This window comes from Argiope bruennichi, chromosome 1, assembly GCF_947563725.1.
Source record: "Argiope bruennichi chromosome 1, qqArgBrue1.1, whole genome shotgun sequence".
NCBI lineage: Eukaryota > Metazoa > Arthropoda > Arachnida > Araneae > Araneidae > Argiope > Argiope bruennichi.
Window position 1 is genome coordinate 55,807,751 of NC_079151.1, and position 20,765 is coordinate 55,828,515.

The 20,765-nt window shown below is 25.3% G+C and overlaps 1 protein-coding gene across 1 annotated transcript; it reads left to right on the top strand.

Annotated features, from left to right (window-relative positions):
• The first annotated feature begins 207 nt into the window (after positions 1-207).
• On the top strand, positions 208-20,277 carry LOC129976083 (protein SSUH2 homolog). Its single transcript, XM_056089460.1, has 13 exons — positions 208-227; positions 1,978-2,156; positions 2,759-3,070; positions 5,515-5,616; positions 6,572-6,638; positions 7,221-7,350; positions 7,438-7,498; positions 8,083-8,270; positions 10,349-10,440; positions 15,092-15,184; positions 17,689-17,791; positions 17,883-17,987; positions 19,302-20,277. Exons 2-13 carry the CDS (start codon positions 1,979-1,981, stop codon positions 19,443-19,445), a joined length of 1,575 nt encoding a protein of 524 aa, XP_055945435.1. The 5' UTR covers positions 208-227; position 1,978; the 3' UTR covers positions 19,446-20,277.
• Positions 20,278-20,765: the final 488 nt, after the last annotated feature.

Here is a 20,765-nt window from a genome sequence, read left to right on the forward strand (position 1 = left end):
CAAGTAGTTAAACAAAGAAAAAAGCAAAAGAATTTAATCGTTTGTTGCATTCTATTCCTAAACAAAGTAAGTAAATTTAGATATGAGTAGTAGTTAAGTATGACTATGAATCATATTTGATTTAAGCATACCGGATGGATGAGGGTTGCAAATCTTTTTGTAATTTACCAAAATTTTCTTTGAAATATATTATTTCTCTGAAGCGTCTTAGTTTGTGTATGTTCAGTGTAAGTTTGATCATTCTAATTAAGATGTTATTTTTCCAAACACTTTTATATACTTATTTATTAATTATTTTTACTTTAAAAGTATTTAGTTGTCAGATATCGGAATAGACCATTCTTGAGATCTAAAATAATCAATCTGACGCTCTAAATTATCTTGTAAAATAATTATTTAGAAAAAAGATAGATTTATTGTTATTCATCGCTTTGATAATGCCTTAAGCCGTTTTTTTTAAATAAAATAATAGGTCATAATTGTTTTAGAAAAAAAATTAATTGAATGTCAAAAATTATAATTTTAAATTTTAATGTAATTTTTAAAATTATAAATGATTTTAAAATTTTTTTTATTATTAATTAGCAGTAAGTTTTGAAATGTGTTTTTAAAAATTATTAAAATATTTTGTCATATCTCAAGCCAGAATTATCAGAAAATTACTAAACAACTTATTGAAATATATGTAATAGTTATATTTTTAATCATAACAGTTTTAAAACAGTAAATATTGCAATTGCTGAAAACTAATTTCAATATTTATTGTTATAACAATTAATAAATTTTCCCTGAAGATAAATTATGTAAATTAAATTTGGAAAGTACTGTCTTTTTTTTTAAATATTTAGAATAAAATATTTTATGATTGATTCATTTGAAAATATCAGCAGCTTGAATGAATGAGGAGATTGAGTATTTATTTCTTTAGAGAATGTGAAAAGTTATGTACCTTATTTTGTGATTTGAAATGAGAAGAATGTTTTTTTTTTAATATTTAAATTGAAATTAGTTTTGTATAAGAATAGAATTATAGAGAACTGTTTCTTGTATTTATTCTAAAGGCTTTCTTATAGTTTTGAAAATGGATTCTTATTAATTATGTTGGATGGATTCTTTCTTTCTTTATGTTTTCTTTCTTTTTATAAATGAAGTAACTTATATGTTATTAATCACATGTCATTGTGAACATTAGGCTTAATCATGCATTGATAGTAAATCTAGTCAATAGATTAACATTACATCTTTGGTAATTAACTATTGGTTGCTATAAATGTGATACCTTTGGCAATTTATTGCTAGCTTGTGGTTAATATATAAGTACTTAAATGATCTTGGACAGTTTTTAGTAACTACTAAATGCACATTGAAATTTTTTTTAATGGAAAAAATGCTGATGTAGCTGTAAAATAAAATGTCAAATGTATTGGAACGACCATGTTCTTTGCGATATTTGTATATTCTTTTGTATTTTTGCTTCCACTGATCGAAAGATTTTTTAATTTGTATATTAGGATTTGAAATTATTGTTACATACTTGTTAAGAATGAAGTAGTTTGCTTATATAATTTATGAAAGAAATATTTTTCCAGTATAAAGCAAATTGGTATTAAAATAATATTATGATATGTGAATATATTTTTATAAAAATGGAATTTATGATAAATAAATTTCAGTATTTATTAATAAAATGTTTACCTTGATTTTGTATTTAAATCTAATGCACAATTTAAGATTCATGAAAAGTTTTCATAAATGTAAAGGAAGAAATTTTGGGATCAATTTTGAGAGTTTTAAAAGTTATATTTAAAATTTGCAATATGTGAACACAGTTGTTTTATTGAATGTTTTTTTTTTTTTTATAATTTTGCTGTTCTAAATCATATTGAAAGATACTTTGCAAAAAATTATCTGTGCTAGAATTTAATAAATATTTACATAAATTTATTGTGTTTAAAGATTAAAAGTTTTTTTTTCTAGCATGTCCAATTATCCACCATCTAATTTAAATTTTGGACCTCCTGGAAATCCTGCCCCATATCCTGTCTATCCTCCTGGAAACAATTATCCAGCATTTCCTGCTCCATATAATTATCCAACTACTGGTTATCCACCTCAGCAGCCTATGATGGATCATTCTGGATATCCCAATTCTGGAAGTGAGCTAATTTAATGCATAGTTATTGCATGTATTTTTAATTATTAATTACAACCTTTGTTAAAGTATATATATGTGGACACAAATCTTACAGAAAAGTTCATTATGAAAGAAAAGATAAATAATTTTAAATCTTAAATACCTGCACTGGTACTGTATATTAAATTCTATGTAGTTATATGAAACCAAAATTATTAGGATTTACTATCATAAATTTTAAATGCTTTTCATGAAAATGTAAATTTGGAAAAGGTGTAGTTTTGAATTATTCAGTGTCATATAATCTACATATTAAGAACTTATTTTTTATTAGTATATCTTATCTTATAGTTTCTTCCATTAATATTTATCTACTCCATACAACATTGTTATCTATTTCCACTTCTAAAAAAAATTGTTTGTCATTCAATATATATATATATATATATATATATATATATATATATATATTTACATAAACTTTTTCTAATATATAGTCATGATAAAAAAAAAATTGCTTAGAACTCATTTTTTAATAATTCATGATTATTAGTATAAGATTAGATTTTTGATAGAAGCAGTAAATATAATATTTTTGTCAATTTTTTTTTTTTTTTTTTTTAGATCCACAAAATTATCCTCAGCCTGGAGGTCAACAGAATTATCCACATCCTGGAGGTGTGCAAATTTCCCCTACACCTGGAGGTCAGCAAATATATCCTCAACCTGGTGGTCAACAAAATTATCCCCAACCTGGAGGTGTACAAATTTCTCCCACACCTGGAGGTCAACAAAATTATCCCCAACCTGGAGGTGTACAAATTTCTCCCACACCTGGAGGTCAACAAAATTATCCCCAACCAGGAGGTGTACAAATTTCTCCCACACCTGGAGGTCAACAGAATTATCCTGGTGTTGGACCAGGTCCTGATGGAGGTTAGTTTTAATTTTCCTATATGTTTTAGTTTAATATTATGCACATTAATTTCTATATTAAAGCATGCATACAATCTTTCTGTATACTCTTTGATGCTTAAATGATTCTTTCTGTATGCTCTTTGATGCTTAAATGATAAAATATTTTAAACATTTTTTAATGTTCAAAAAATATTTTTTAATTATATTTCACTCCTTATTTTATGAGCAGCTCCAATGTTGGTATCTCTCACCTTGACAAAAGCATGGAATCCTTTATCATCTAATTCGCAAATTTATTAATTAATATATTTTTCTGTTGACTTTTTTTATTTATATTTTATGATGGAAGAATATAATATATAATGTGTTAGATTATATTGTGAATATTGTTTATGGAGAGAATCAAACTCATGGTCCTTAATGACATTCTTATGGCCTATACTATTTAATAGCAACAAAATCTTAAAAAAAAAAAATCTATGAAGCAAGTACATGTAAATTTTTATTGCATGAATAAAATTTTAGCTTTCGGGCTGAATTTGAAACAATATTTACAAATGTTAATATATTAGGAAGACGAATCATCTGCTCTTTTATTTTTCTTTTTATATGCAGATAGAAAATTGGTACTTAATCATTTAAAACTGAAGGTAATTGAAATCTATTCTGAATTTGAAGACAGATATGTATGGATTGGTGTCTGTGAATTTGACAAAGGAAACTTGGATGTAAAATTGAAGAATTTGAAAATATGCATGTGAAACGTTTTTGTTTGTAGTATTTATTGCATAAAAAAAAACTTATGAGCTGTTAAAGGAGAATTCAAAATGTAATGAAACTAAGCAAAATGTGTTTAATATTTATGAGACTTAGAGTGCATATAATTTGCTTATTTACAAGACTTGGTTTATGAAAGAAGGGGAGAATGTTGTAATTGATAACTGTCAAAAAGTTAGTTAAGAGGAATATCAAACATTTACATTCTTTTTTATTACTGTTTCCAAGAAAACTTTATACTTTTAGAAAGCAGAAAATGTGTTATCTTCTTGTGATTAAGCAGAATAATGTTTATTCGCATATTTATAGAATTTTTTTTTATTTTGAAACTAAGTTTGGTTATATCTGTATAAATGTATAAAAAAAAGCTGGGATCAAGGAATATTGAATTAAAATTGAAATTCTTTTAGTGTATATTTGAAATATTTTTTCATATACTGAAGAAACAAATTTTAATTTTAAACATCAGAATGATCAGATCATTTTGAATTTTGTATTGAAAGAAAATTGTGAAAGCATCATTTCTTATCTGTAAAAAATTGAAGGTAAAAAGTATGTGGTATGATTATTTTATGTAATTCATTATTCTATGCTTTCATAGAGGTATAGAAAAGATGACAATTATTATGGTACTTTTTTTTAAATTATTATTATTAATGGATGCAGTAGATTGTTTTTTGAAGACAAGACTGCTTATAGAAAATAAACAAAAGGACTAGCTGTATAGCTACAAACTTAATTATCCAGAGTTTAATATTTGATTTATATTTTGATATCTGAAAACTTTAAACCATTTGTGATTTCAATTTTTCTAATGAAACATATATTTTAATCATAACATGCCAGAAAGGTAATATCCATATTATAAAGTCAATAATTTAAAATTTTCAGATACTTTCATCAAATTCATGAAAATGATAATAAAATTTTTAAATATCAAAATTGTATAAATTGAAATGTTTTTAAAAAATCAAAAAGAGTTATAACTAATTGCTATAATTCATAATTTGTTTTCAGCTGTTTTATTAGTTTAAAAATTTAAATATTTTCTTTTTATGAATGTATGTGCTTGCTAAATGATTCAAATTCATATATAAAAATGGTAACAAAAAGTTGTTGAAGTATTGTTGAGCTTCATGATTATTTGCACTTTTTTCACTGAATTTCTTTGTTCATATGTATATATTTAAATGATGAATTTCTTATCAATTGTTTTTATAAAAATTGGAATATTTTTGGATTTTACATTTCTTGCATTGAGTGTTAATTGACAAAACTTAAATCAATGGTTTATGTAGAAAACAAAATTATTTCTTAAATTGTATGTGGAAATTAAAATTTAAAATTATCTGTATACTAGATATTCCTCGTATTGGTATCATTTCATTAGTGATGCTCATAGTAATACTTGCTTATAACCCTTTTTAATAATACAAAAATTTAAAATTGGCAACAATTGGAATCCTTTAATAGAATAATAACCATTATATTTTGCTTTATTGACAATTTTGAGTAATTATTTTATTTATGTTTCCCATTTTAATTCTATAAGCATATCTTTCAATTATATCATTTATCAGTATTTCAGTTACTTTAAAAAAGCTTTACATTTTAAGTGAGTGCAATTTAAATATTATACTAATGATAATTACTCTCTTTCTTTAATGCAAATTTGTTTATAAAAGGAATGCCTGGAGCTGGATTGCAGCCTGAAATTTGTCCTACTGCACCTGATATTGGGCAAATAGAAAAAATTCCTGGTTATGAAGGAATTACTTTTGAAGAAGGTTAGTATATATTTTTTAACATGCAATCCATTCTTAATTGATGTTCAAAATGTGTTTTGTACAAAGGTGATTTTAGCCTAAGGAAATAATTTTTGATGTATCAAATATACTTCTTTAAACTATTCACTAAAATTAAGCTTCCTGATTCTTATTTTTGATGCAGTTATTTATTATAAATTATGATTCTGTGCTAGAATCTTGAATTTGAATTCTTTTTTGCTAAATTAATTCTTATGTATTCAGGGGGTTGCCCTATTTTCTTCTTTTGCATTATTATCTGCATCAATATTGACCATCAATATGTGACTTATAGTTGACCATTATTTTATATTGTATCTCTGATCAGTGCTCTGAGTAATACTATTTTAAGAGATGCTTGTTAACAATCATTAGCCACACTTTGATTTACTTTGTTCCTGCATTAACCTGGAAGCTACTCATATTTAATTATATGTAATTTTTACTATTTGAAATAGAAAGACAATTTATGGTATATCTTTTATGAAAAGTATAGGAGAAAAGCAGAAAATCCTGAATCATTTTATCTTTAAATTCTCTGTATTCAAGAATGATAACTTACTGTATTATCAAACTGTCATTTTTGTTGAACAAAGTAAAACAGTGAAAATAAAATTTTATTCAAAGGATTAAGGAAAAAAATTGAAAGTACAATAAACATTCATTTCCAGTCACGAGGAAAATTGTTTGCATCATTTTCTTTAATATACTTCTCCTTTCTGTCAAGTTACAATCCTTCAGAAAACTTCGCGTCTGAAAAAAAAAAAAAAATTGCACCGCTTTAAGGTATATATTGTAAATAAACAAATAGAATAATTTAAAAATATATTAAGTTCCATGTATAGACTGAATTTTCAGTCAAAATATTTTGACTGTCTGTCATAAAAATTTTATTTTCCTTTTTTTCAATTGGCTAATTTTTAGCTATTAATTTTAGTTGTTTTGCCTCCTCCAACTTTTCCCTCCTGGGAACCTGATCAGCGTGATCATAAGCCTTTGCAAAAGTAAGTTTGTTTGATCAATAGCTTTAGTGTATGAATGCAAATTTATAGTTAGCTGAAATTAATAAATGTGAATTTAATCAAGAGATCAATGAAGATTCCTACTTCAGGAGTATTCCTTTAGAAATACTTATTAATAATTATTGAATCTTGATTCTTCATATTTGTGAAAAAGCATTTTCTAATAGCAATTGATTGTGTTTCCTGATAACATTTGCTGATATTGCTGCATTTTACTTCAGACAATATATATATATATATATATTGAAACACATTCATGATGATGTAATATCATAAGTCATGGCTTCAGAAAAAATAAGGGATACATTTTATAAATGTCTAAGTTGAAATTCTTGGAAAGAAAAATTGTTCTTTGATAATTTATAGCATTAAGCATTAATTGTGATATTCCTATCGGAACCCACATATTATATATGTTTCAGAGGCTAATATTGTTGTGTTAATTTAATTTGATTTACAGTGGTATTCGTAATATATCTCTTTAAGAAAAATTCTTAATTTAATAAGTTTCCTAATTTTTTCCATTTAGTTTTATTTTTGTAATATAAAGGTACTTTTTTTTAGCCTACCAGTATTATCAGAAGAAGAAGTGCGGGATGCAGTTACTCAGTATGCATCAGAAAATTGTTGCTATGGATCCAAACCTGCACGTGAAATGAAAGTGAAAGAAATAGAGATGATGAGTGCTTTTCATGTAAATAATATTTTGTAACTATATATTTGTTTCAGTTATGTATGTTTTGAAGGCTTCTATGATTTAAAAAAATTATTAATATTTCAGTACAAACTAGAAACGTTTGCTGAAAAACGAGAATCTGCATGGAAATTTGAACCATATACTGGTAAGTAGATAAATAAAAATAATTTGAGAATGTTTTAAAACATTATCCTAATTTCTATTCAAAGATATAACTACTCTACTTTCTACTATTTTTTATCACTACTAGAAAATCAAATGTTAAGACAGACACAAATGTAAGAAAGTAAGAGTATGTAATACTTTACACTGTGTATTGCAATTAATACATTTTAGAAACATTACTGAAATATATCCCACTACATATTAGCAGATATAAGAAAAAATAGTGCAGCAGGTTCCAAAACATACATCAGTATATTCTGCTACCAATTCCTGATTTTTCATTATTTAAAATTTTGAGTTTACTATTTAACTCCATGCTGTTTTCTTTCTCCTTTTAATTATTATCTTTTGCTTGTAATTTGAGCATTAATCATAATTTTAAAGTAAAAATCTGAAGTTAATTCTTTAGTTATTTAACTGCTGCTTGCATGTACTTCAGTTCTTTATTTTATTCAATTTGTTCTCAGTCATTTAAGTGATATTAAGACTGATTTCCCACAAAAGCGATCTGTAATTTTAATCTTCAGTGTCTTTATGAAAATATTATAACATGTAGTATTTTAGGTCAGTCCATTGATGGACCAGCAAATGGACCAGCCCCTTCTCCATGGGATGTAACAGTTCCACCTTCTGACTATTTCAAGGATGGAAAGAAAAAAGTTGAAGTGCCACATACTGCATTTGTCAAACCATGCCATGCTTGTGTTGGAATTGGTCGTGTTCGTTGTTCAAAATGTGATGGTTATGGAAGAGTAAGTACATTCATCAAAGTCTTTAAATGCTGTACATTTCTTTATGTATTATCATATGCTTGTAAAATTGAACATGTTTCTTATTTGGAAATAACAGTACAGGAACTAAGTTTTGTTTTATTTTTAGAAATTAAGTAAAATGAACTAATATAAAATAAAAAAAAAGAGACTAATAAAAATTAAATTGAATAATGAGGATTTTCTTCCAAGCAATTTAACTATTGTTGATGGGGATTTAACTTGCAATTTCTATAACTTAAAAATTTCATCTAGGTTTTTAATTCATTTATTTTCTTATTTGGATATCTTATTAACTATTTTTAGTTCTCATAGGAATTCCTTAATTAGGTTTCATTTAATAAATGCAGACTTTGTAAAATATATTTTCCACATATTTGAGACTCATTATAATTTTATATACAAAGTTAAAAGAAATTATTTAATAAAATGTATATTTCTTTATTGAATGATAATTTTATATGCCACGAATTAATTTTGTTTTCATTGCATTACCCTTTGCTTATTATAAACTTTTGAATCATTTATATTGTTTTTAGTTTCAAGAATATTCTCAATCAATTAGTAGTAATAATTTTTGTGAACTAAAATGAATCAAGCCCATCAAAAACATATATTTTTTTAATATTACATTATAATTTTATTTTATTTTATTAATTTAATAAAATAATTATTTGCAATCAAAGGCATAAATGGATCTAGTGATAGAATATTTCTATCATATAATATGTCATATTAAAAATTTCTGCTTTATTATTGTGCTAATAATTGCCTTTATCTTTTTGACTTAAATATAACTTTAAATATAAAGAAATGAATTGTGCTTTATGAATGGATTTTCATTTGGAAACTTAGTAGGGTGCAGTTTTATAACAAAATTTGAATTCATGATCCCATTAATTAACATTGTAACTTCACAGATTTTAAATTGACAAAGAAAATAATAGAATCAATTATGCTTAGTATTTATGGATAAGATGTTAGCTTAAAATTTCACCTGGTCAACATATTTAAAGCACACTTATATAGATACTCAGGAAAGGATTAAGTAAAGCTTATTTTGCTTGGTTGTATACAAGTCTAGAAACAAGTAAACTGATAGTTTTTTCTCCCCCCCCCTTTTTTTTCTAACTTATTTTGAATTGAATGTTGATAAAATAATTGGTATGTATTGAAACTTCAGTTCGTAGTTAAGTATTTGCATTATATGTTACATAAATGCATTATAATCTCACATCTTCTATGAGATTAATTAAAATATTGAAACAAACAGGAACTGTACATTTACTCCTGAAAAAAAAATTATAAAAATAATAATAAAATAAAAATAATAAAAATAAATAAACGAATGAAAAAAAAATTATAATATTGGAACCTATTTCCTATTTTAAAAGTTCTGATAAACATAGAAGTTCATTTAAATATTTATCAAAGTTCAAAACGGCTAATTTTTTCAAATTGAGGAATTGCTGTTATATTTTATAATCACATATTTCTTCAGTCTAGCTAGAAAAAAAAAATTGTATGCTAAGCATAAAAGAAGAAGAATCATCTAGCGAGATCTGTTTTAGGTCTGAAAAAAGTGGAAACGATGGATTATTAACTAATTTATTTGTGATTTGATCTTATAATCCATTTGGTTGTGGTATTTAAAAAAGCTTTGTTTTGATTTCTGAGCATTATGCATTAATAGATCATTTATGTAAAGAAAAAATATATTATTTTGTGGCTTAAGGTGATAAATTCATTGTTCCAATTTTTGGAAATTTAGATCTGATAAGTAATGCCCAGTCTATTAATCAACATAACAAAAAAAAGTTTTTTTTTAGTAAGAATCCTTGAATTAACAATTTGTTTAACAGTTGTTTCATGTAGTTTTTGTTTTAACAGTTTCATCATGTAGTTTGATTTTATGAATATCTTTAAATTTTCAGTTTCAATTAAATTATCCATGATCTGCTGTTCATAACACTGGAATATATAATATGTTATAGAAGTATCAGATATGTAAATAATCATAAATATTATTTGAACATGTTTTATTTTTTCCTTTTAATCAGAAACAATGCACTTGGTGTGAAGGAAGGGGTAGACGAAAACGTTTTGATCAAGAAGAACAATGTGATTCTTGCGGTGGTTCTGGCTTTGATAGGTTTGTATTATGCATTTATTGTAAAATCATTTGTAAAGCATTAAGACTTTATTTGCATTTATATTAATTTCTGTTGAAATATAGGACTTACAAATAATAACAACTGTCAAGTAATGTAAATTACTGTAATAAATAATATAATCTTTAAATTTTTTTTTACTGAAATAGTGAGTAAATGGCTTATACATTGAAACAACCTTTGTTTTCTTATGTTTTATTATTATTATATTTTTAAAAAAACCTTTACCTTTTCTTTTTGCACTTTTTTTTTTGTAAAATATATTTTACAAAAAAATTTTGGAAATATATTTTTATCAAGTTGATCTCAGATACTTTTAGCTTTGAATGTGACATAATTTTTCTGTCAGCTTGATTTTTAAAGAATTCCACTATTCCACTACTAAAGAATTTCACTAAGGGATTCAGTCAATTGAATAGAATTTTATGAAGAAACTTTGTTTTATTAAATTTATTCAATGTTGTAATAATCTCTGTATGGTTCATTTAATTGGTAATGTTTTAATTTCTGTTTCTGAATTAAGGAATATTGGCCTTAAATGTAAAAATATTTTAATAGAAAATATTATTGGGGTTTATTGAAATTTTTCTTATTACTTTTATACCTTTATTGATGTTTTCTTATTTCACAATATTCATGTATCCATTTTCATTACTGTGGTAAAAATATCTAGTATATGTTGTAATTTAGCAATATTTAATGAAAACTGTCTTTAATTAAAAAAGAAAAAAAAACTACAAATTTATAATTAAATTTCGGTACCTAGAATTATGCTGAAGAATAATTTTCTTTATATTTAAAGATTTATGGAATTTTTTTAAACTTTCATTATCATTATTAGCCGACATATCTAACCTTGTCTAACTAACTCATAAAGCATTTTCATTTTTATAGATTTATTATAATTTTCACTTTTCTAGACTTAACTTATAAATTTATAAACATGAAACCGTCACTAGAACATTATTTATGTTTAGTATTTGTGAACAAAACTTGTAATAGAACATCTTATAAGGTTAGTTTAAAATAAAAAAAAGCATTTAAAATACAAATATGTTGAATTTTGTTTACATTATATTTCATTTTTATTTTTTACCATAATTAATTTATATTATTGTGCAAATAAATGAATTGTAATGATTCAGCTTCTTCCTGGGTGACCACTGTGACATTCCTTTTTCCCCACACTCGATAATTTACATTCCGGGCCATTCTTCATCAACGAAACTCCCACAGTGTTAAGTGCCTCCAGATTGCCAAATGGAAGACCCTCCTTTTAAGTACGGTCATCTGGCCAATTAGTGCTAATCCAGATAAGGAACCACACGTGCGTTTCCCAGGGAAATAAATCGTGTCTTCGAAAGGCGAGAGTGTCAAACACTCCAGATGTCCAGATGTCCTTCATTTTTCCCATGGTGGAGGGTGGATCATCAATGAACATTTCCCACGGGCGATCAGAGACGATTCAGGTTGTTCTGAACGGTGATTGGGTAACAGGGAGTCTGAGAGGAAAATAAAAGGTGAGATTTTTCTGAAGAACAGGGAGAGAAGCTTCGTGTGAACCAAGGAGAGAAGCTTCGTGTGAACCAAGGAGAGAAGCTTCGTGTGAACCAAGGAGAGAAGCTTCGTGTGAATCGGACTTCTGAGTAAAATTCCACCCGAAGCAAATTCGGTGGATTCCGAGAGCTACCCCTGGAGTAGCCTAAGACGCCAACAGCCTGTTAGCTGTTCTTGTAAAGTTGTTTCCTTCGAAATTGTTCGAGGAACTATTCTTGTTTAATTTTCGTGTTGTAAATAGCATCATTCATTTAACCTAGATTAGAAAGAGTTGTTTTTATGTAATAAAGCTGTAAATAAAGAATTTGATCATAACGCTACCTATTATTGGATCGAGACTTTACAGAATAAAGCTTTGTTTACAATTGGCTGAAGATCATAGCAGTCCTGTTGGTAATGTTGGTTTAGTAACCATAGCTTTATAAATTATAACCTTGGTATCCATTGATGAGATATTTTTAGATATTTCTTAATATAGCTCTAAAGAACATAGTTTTAAAATAGAGTTCACATTGAAATTTGATGTAGTTTCTTTAGTGTTGAAAGCAAAGAGTGAAGGGAGTTAATGTATATCGAATAAATGAATGTGAATGGAATAAGCTGAATGTTATTATGTTTTTGTACATATAACCATGTCATTTTCCATTTTATAACTTTTTTTTCTCCTTGCATTGCTGAAGGGATAGTACAAGAATGTTATAATGAAAATAATTTTCAGCTTCCCACAGTTTAATGTTTTCGATATTAGAAACTTCTCATGTTATAAATAAAGCCAAAGACAACTTGTGAATCTTTTAAGTATAAATGACCATATTTCACCACTTTTAGAAAGGTTGGAAAATAATTGTCCCTCATAGTACATCCTTGACAAAAAAAAAAAAAAAAAAAAGGAGATTCTAGTACTAAGAGATAAGAATCTACCCTCATTCCTACCTTATGGAGAAGGTATTATTGAAGCCATTTTGGACTGACTTCCATATTGTGTGTGAAAGGCCAACTTGGCTGAGTTCCATTATGTAAGAACAATTCCGTACTTCATTTATACATAAGAAAAGAGTTTAAAAAAATTTGAAATATTCAAGTTGATAAAATATGCATATAATATTACTTTAATATTCTACTTTTTTGTGTGTAGTTTATTATGCCTTTTTTTTTTTAACTATATAGATTTAAAGAAATTTCTTTGCATCTTATTTATTTTCTTTGTTACTTTTACAGTTAAACTTATTCATGTGTGATGTAATGCCTTTCCTCATTTTCCCCTTCTGCTTCAAAAGCTTCACATTTTAGAATATTATTCAAATTCAAAATTAAGAGTTAGAACAATTTATAGAGTAAAGAAGTTAATTTGCCCATTCTTTTCAGAAATAAATTGATAAAGTTATTAGTGTAACAGAGAAAGTTACCACTTTTTCTCTATAATTAAATTTAGAAGTTGATATTGCAGTTGATGAAATTATAGAATTATAAGAGCAGATTGCTGCTTTAGAAATTGGTGTCTCAGATCCTAATCCACTAGAAAATTAAATGACAGTTTATGGGAACTGATTTGTTGTAGAGTTATAAATTTTACAACAATAAATTGAAAAAATAATACATTTTGGTGAGGAATATATTCTCTCTTACATGACAATAAAATATTATATATTAGTTTTCACTCCCCACTATGGAAAAATTTTAATGGGAGGGGGTGGACTCCTAAGTGTGTTAAATTTATAAATCCACAGAGATAATTTTTTAAGTGATATTTTTTAATATGTATTATTTTATATCTATAAGCATGAAATCTAAAATCTTTATTGCATACTTCTCCTCCAAATAGATGCTTTCTAAACTATTGTCTCTAATTAACATTTGTATGTATTTGTCATCTAAGCATACCTTGACTTTTAATTAAAACCACCTATTTCTTAGTTTTGAGATATTATTAAACTCAATCAGTATGCATTCAGCAAAACAGTGTTACTGAAATCGTTTGTACAAGAATTGTTGTTACAAAATAAAATGAAACTTCTTATCTTTGATTATTATGTTAGTGAATAAACAGCTATTATTACTTGCAATAATCATTGTTTGTATTTATCTGATTTTTTGTGTGTGTTTTTCTTCATTTCTCATTCATAACCATATATATATATATATATATACCAATCTTAAGTAAGAAAAAGTTTGAAAACGAAACTAAAATGAAAACGAAACAAAAACAGTTTCGAAATCGCAACTAAAATTTATAACCTATTTAAACTAAAACCAAAAAAAGAACTTCATAGTATTTAGAGAGTGCAATTGCAGCTACTTCTAAAACACAGATGAATTGATACAAAAGTATTAGAATCAAGTTAATAGGAAAAACAAAAAATCAAAAAAAATTAAACCAAAAAAATTATAAAAAATATAAAAAAAGAATCCGGCCTGAAGACTTTTTCAAGGGCCACCCTCAGGCAGGGATTCAAAGAAAGGGATTTTTTCTGTGAGGAAAAACAGACATTGTCTAAAAATAATTCCTCGTGACCCGAAAATCCCCTGAAATTATGCTCAATAGATATAGCATTTTAACAGAAAGGAAAAATAAAACAACAAATAAGAAGAAATTGACCACAACAAAGTAAAAATACAATAACAAAAATAACAATAAAAACAAACAATAGCACTAAAATTAAAAACGAAAAGGCCAGTACATACCATTAACAGTCAAGAAAACTTTAAAGTATTGATTGTGATTCCCTGTTTTTAAAAAACTAGCGGTAAATTATGTAAACAGATGTAGGCTCCCAGCGCCATCTATTATATATATATATATATATATATATATATATATATATATATATATATATATATATATATATACTTCTTCTATTTTTATGTTTGGTTTTAAGTGTAAAAATTGTATTAGAACATTAGATGTTTGCCAGTTTATAAACTTTACAAACATTTATGTTGTATGTTTGTATGAGAAATTTAATCATTCTAATACTGTACCGATGAACGGATGGATCTCTTTTATAACTATATGCATTTTTGAAAATTTGTTGTTAAATGAATTTGTGAATTAATAATCTTTTCTTTTAATTTTAGATGTATCAGATGCAGTGGTTCTGGGCAAGTGAAATGTCCAACTTGCAATGGAAAAGGAAATTTAAAAGCTTTTGTTGAGTTAACTGTTTCTTGGTAATTTAAAGTCTTCTTATCTTTATTCATCTTACTGTATAATATTTTTTCTTCATCATGTAAAAATATAGTATTAATTAAAATAAATAAACATAATTAAATATTCTAAAAGAATTATGATTTATTCTTTTAGGCTATTAAGATTTTTTATTCTTTTAAGATGAAACCAATAATCAAATTGTTATTTGGTTATACATTTTTTTTTTTTTTTTGAATAACAAAGATAAAAATTGGTTATTCTTTTTATTAAATAAAAAGGATGACCAAATATTTATTTATCAATGTTCTGAGTTAATCTCAATTGGAAATAGGAAGTTATATAAAAATATTATACTACAAATGTCGATTTGAATTTTTAAAAAAACACCTTAAATTCTGCTGGGAACCCTGTATTATTTTGAAATATATTTCATTTTGGTTGAATTCAAAATTTTCAAAGGATAAGATTTTTTTTAAAAAAATCACATTTTACTGTTATTTATTTATTTTTTATCATGTTTTAATCTTTTATCAGTTTTAATTTTCTTTCATACATTTTTATTGATTATGGTGTGAGATAAACAAATTAAGCACAAGTGCTTTGTTAATTCTTCTTTTGCAAGATGAATTCCCAGAACATTTTCAGAAGCACTTTCTTGCAATGAACTTTTCAATATGCATTTTTTTGGTAATCCTTCCAATTCTACCATTTTTTTTTAAAAGTTTGCATATGAAATGTAATGTTCTGGAATTTGCCACAATGTTTGTAATTCCTTATTAATCTTTTTTTTTTTTTTAGTTACATAATGTTCTATGTTTTTAAATGAATTTATTATTTTTCTGTACATTCTTTTCGATTATTTTTGAATGTTTTTGCAAATTTTGATTTTTAAATATTGTGCATTCTTATTCATAAAAGAAATCTTGATTATTTATATTCAATTTCAATAATGGGAAAATTTAAATGAAACATCCATAGAAGGGGCTTTATGCTAATTCTTTTAAATGTGGTCAAATGAAAGGCCGTTGATTGCAATTTATGATCAATACTATGCATAGTTCAAAGGCGATTCATCTTTGGTATATATAATTGTGCAAATTTTTATGCCCAATCTTTTGGCATATGTGGAAAGGAGCACAAATGGGTGTTCAGATTTTAAATTCAAGGGTTATTATTGGATTAAATTTTCATGTGAAAGGTACAATTTTTTTTTTTTTGAAAAAATCTTCGATGGATTGTGAAAAATAGTATGCAGTTGGACGAATGAATGCAGAAAAGGTACTTCTAAAAAAAGTTGTCAAAAGCATTATGTCAAGAATCTGTAAATAGTTTAATGGCATTCTTGAGTTATGTAGTCAACTTGTTCAAAATTGAAAACATAACAGAACAGACCCATAAGAATCTTATTGGACAATAATTACTAAAATAAGAGACAAGTGATTTTAGGTAGGGTTGTTAGAGAGTTTTCTAGAATTACAGAAATTTAATTATCTAGACATATCATAACAGACAGCCTGTATTTGTTAGAAAACCTGATTTTGTCATACACTAACTCAAACTGTGAAATGTGCCTGTTTTAAATGACTAGAAATATAAGAATTGCAGTTCTACTGACTGTTCTATCAAGTTCTGTTTATTGACAAATATTAGTTTATATTTCGAGAATATTTTCAAATACTTTACAATCTGAAGAGAGTGAAATACACTCAATTAATCTAAAAAACATTAATTAAAAGTGTGGATGGAAAAGTGATGGTTCACAGTATCTTAGAATATAATTTAAATAGCTGCACTGACCTACATATTTTTACCATATAAGTACTGAAATATATAGAGATGATTCTTTTTATCCTCATGCAAAGCTGTCTAGGATTTTAACTTGAAGTGCATCTCTTCCTAATGAATCAAGCTCCTTGGCAATTAGTGACTAGATGTCTTGAGGCTAAAGGTATTCAATATATGGAATTACTTACAAATTATCCAAGTTAAAATCCTACAGAACATGCACAAAAATGTTACTATATATTAAATGTCATCTTGCATCACTGCAATCCTCACATAGAATCCACAAAGAACTTCAAATGAATATTTATCATGAATGTGTTCTGTTACCACTTGTACTTCATTCCTAACTTGGGCAATTGTGGAAATTTTTTTTTTTTTAAATTTCATTCATCAATAATCACACACTTTATTATTTTTTTATACCTCCTAAAAGTTGCAGTAACAATATTTCTTACTCTGCCTTATATTACATTTATTATGTAATGAAAATTATATTATGTAGAAAAATGTAATTTTACATTTTGAAGATATAGAAGGCATGGCAAAATAAAGATATAATAAAATATTAATAAATAAAGAGTTCTATGTTTGCAAGTTCTGTATTGCTAGTTGCAAAATCATTCAGTTTACTTGAATTTTTTAGGCTATTTAAATATAAAATGCTTTTTCAAAATTTTTATGAAAAGTGTTAGCTAAATTTTCTAATTATGCTGAATGTGCAAATTTGATATTTTTCTAGGGCAAATCATGTGGATGATTATATATCAGAAACATCCAGTATGCCTAAGGAACTAGTAAAACAAGTTACAGGCCAGGTTGCTTATGAAGAAGAAAATCCTAGGGTATGTATTGCTATATTATCACGAGTTTTTAATTTATAGATAATTAATATTGTATAAAATTTGAATTAAATGTATTTTTTTATGCTTACAGGTCTTTCCTATCATGCATGCTCCTGATGTTGCTGTACGTAATGCTTCAAATGAATTAGTGACAAAGCATGGATCTGCTTTTACTAATGAACGAATTTTGAAACAAGTAAATACTCATATTATTTAAAATCAAAGTTTAATTTATGATGATTATTTTTTAAAATTTCATTTGTGATACATAAAATTTTCTTAATATGGTGAATTAAGAATTTAGCACATTACATTTTTTTTTCTCATTACAGTTTTAGAGTTTTCCCTGAAACAATTTGATTTTGCATATAATACTTTTTTTTATATTTGTCTTGTGCACTTGTGAAAAATGCTTCAAATATGCTTAAAACTTGAAAATAATAATAATTTTTTAGATTCTTATTTTGTTTCCATTAAATTTTTATTTTTCTTTAAATCTAAAATTCTTTTTCCAAATTGTTTATTGATTTTGAAGCAATTTTTTTTTTTTTTACTTGTTTCATTTTTCTCAAAATGAAAATTTTTAGTTGAATTTTTTCATTCATTTCCATTTGTATTGGAGTTTTAAATTTTTATTCATATTCTTGATCATAATACTAATTTTGATATATTTATCGCTTGATTATCAATGAATCATTTAATTTAATCAAATTTTGGTTCATAATGAATGGTATCTATCATCTGGTAGTGAATTTGATAAAAAATAATTTCACGATTCTCTAATAATGAATTACTTATTGTATAATTATAAATTCGAAAATAAAAACAAAAAATATTTGAAATAAGAATAATTTTTTACATTTTAGTTCTGAAATAAAAATGTTTTGGTTAAAATTTGTAATTTGATTAAAACTTCTTTGATTTCAAATAATGTTTACAATTAGGTACATATCTTTTTCAAATTTAGAGACATTTTTTTTTTTTTAGTCAGCTGTTTTATTTTCTTTCCTTAATTATTTTTTTATGCTGTAGTTAAATTAAAGGAAAATTTGAAATTTTATTTTTTTATGAGAATTTATGAAACTTTTTCTCCTATCCTCCCTCCTTTAAACTGAACAAATATTGAAATTTTTGTCATAAGATGTGATATAATTAATAATAATAAATAAAAACAAATATTTACATTTCATGAATTTTGAGCAAATATGAAATGGAATTAATATTTTTAATATGAAATAAAGCTCAAGATTTCATAGATTTGACTGCAGTGTTTATTCAATAAGTCATTAATTTAATTTTATATTAAGGATAATTACTTAAACTCGACATTTTCATTCACAATATAGGTAACTCGATTTACATTGTATAAGGTACTCATAATTCATATAAACATCCATTTTTTTCCTTTTGGATCAAAATATCATTGTATTTTTCAGTCAATAATTCAACAATTTCTTTATTTTTTAAATTTATTGTTGAATTCATTGTTACTATTTTTCTTTTTTTACAGAGGCAATGTCTTAGAATCATACCTATTGGCCATGTAAAATATGAGTATAATGATAAAGTTGATGAATTCTTTGTTTATGGCTATGAACATAAAGTATATTTCAAGAGCTATCCCCAGAAATGTTGTTGTTGCACCATTATGTAGTCATCCATATTATCAGCATATTTGTCTAGAAAAAACATGCAATTTGGATTCGATTTTCCATTTATTATTTTTTGTCTTAATTTCATTTATTTTGAGATTCCTTTTTAATATAAAAATTATAAAACTTTTTCTTGATATGTACTTAAACAGTTTGCTTAAATGCTGCATTTTATTACTTAAAATACAGTTGTTAAAAGATTACACACAAAAAGTTTTTTATCGAGCTTCTTTAAACTTTGAGATTAATAGCCCAGTATTGGAAGTTATGTTGATACTCAGGTATTTTGAATCTTATATTGTGATAATTTATAAAGAAAAAATTATTTAGTTGTTAGAAGCTATTTTGTAAATTATTTTGCTACTCTGCTGAATTAGAAGATATTTTTAATGATAAAATGAGCTTGTATCAATTGAAAAAATTTTCTAGAAAGTTAATCAATTACTAAGTGCTATATTTTGGAATTTCATACTACTTTTATAATTTTTGCTACTCTGCTGAATCAAAAGTTATTTTTTTATTGCTTCATAGAGCTTGCATCAATTAAAGATATTTATATTAAAAGGTTAAAAACTTCTAAATACTGTATTTTTTCATACAAATAAAGTTCTTATGAACAAAACAGGTGCTATTCTGTTGATACAGTGTTATATTTCACTTTTATTTTTTAAATAATCTTATTTTAGTTTCCTGAAATTGGTACAATTTTACTTTGTAATTATTTTTAATCATTTCTGTGATTCGATCAATAGAATGTATGATGATGTATCTTTTTGGACTGTTATGCACTTCTATTTTTCTGCTTGCAAATGCAATAAATATTTTTTTGATCAATTAGATTCTTTGTTTATTTTTATAGCTACATGAAGCTATAGCATACACATAGCTAAAAATAAAATTTTAATATGAAAAATATCAGCAGTAACATAAGCAGCAGTACTTTTCTGTTATCATTTAAAATGAATATTTATATATTTTAATTATAAAAACATCATTTTTGAATAAAGCAAAATATTTTAGTTGTGACCATTTTATAAGTGCATGAAATTTTGATTAACTTGCTGTCTTTGGTGATCTGCTGCTCACTAACAATATTAATAGTATTAATCTAATCTTTATCAACAAACTTTGATAAAATTCTCCTATTACAATAAAAGAATGTGTTATTTTAAATTAAAATTAATAATAATCATAGAGTAATCCGATTGATTACCATTGTCTACAAATTCATGAAATTTGTCCAATTGTTATTTTAGATGTGGTGGACTCTGCTTAAGTTTTATTTTGCAATATCTTCTGTAAATTTGGAATGATGGGAGGCA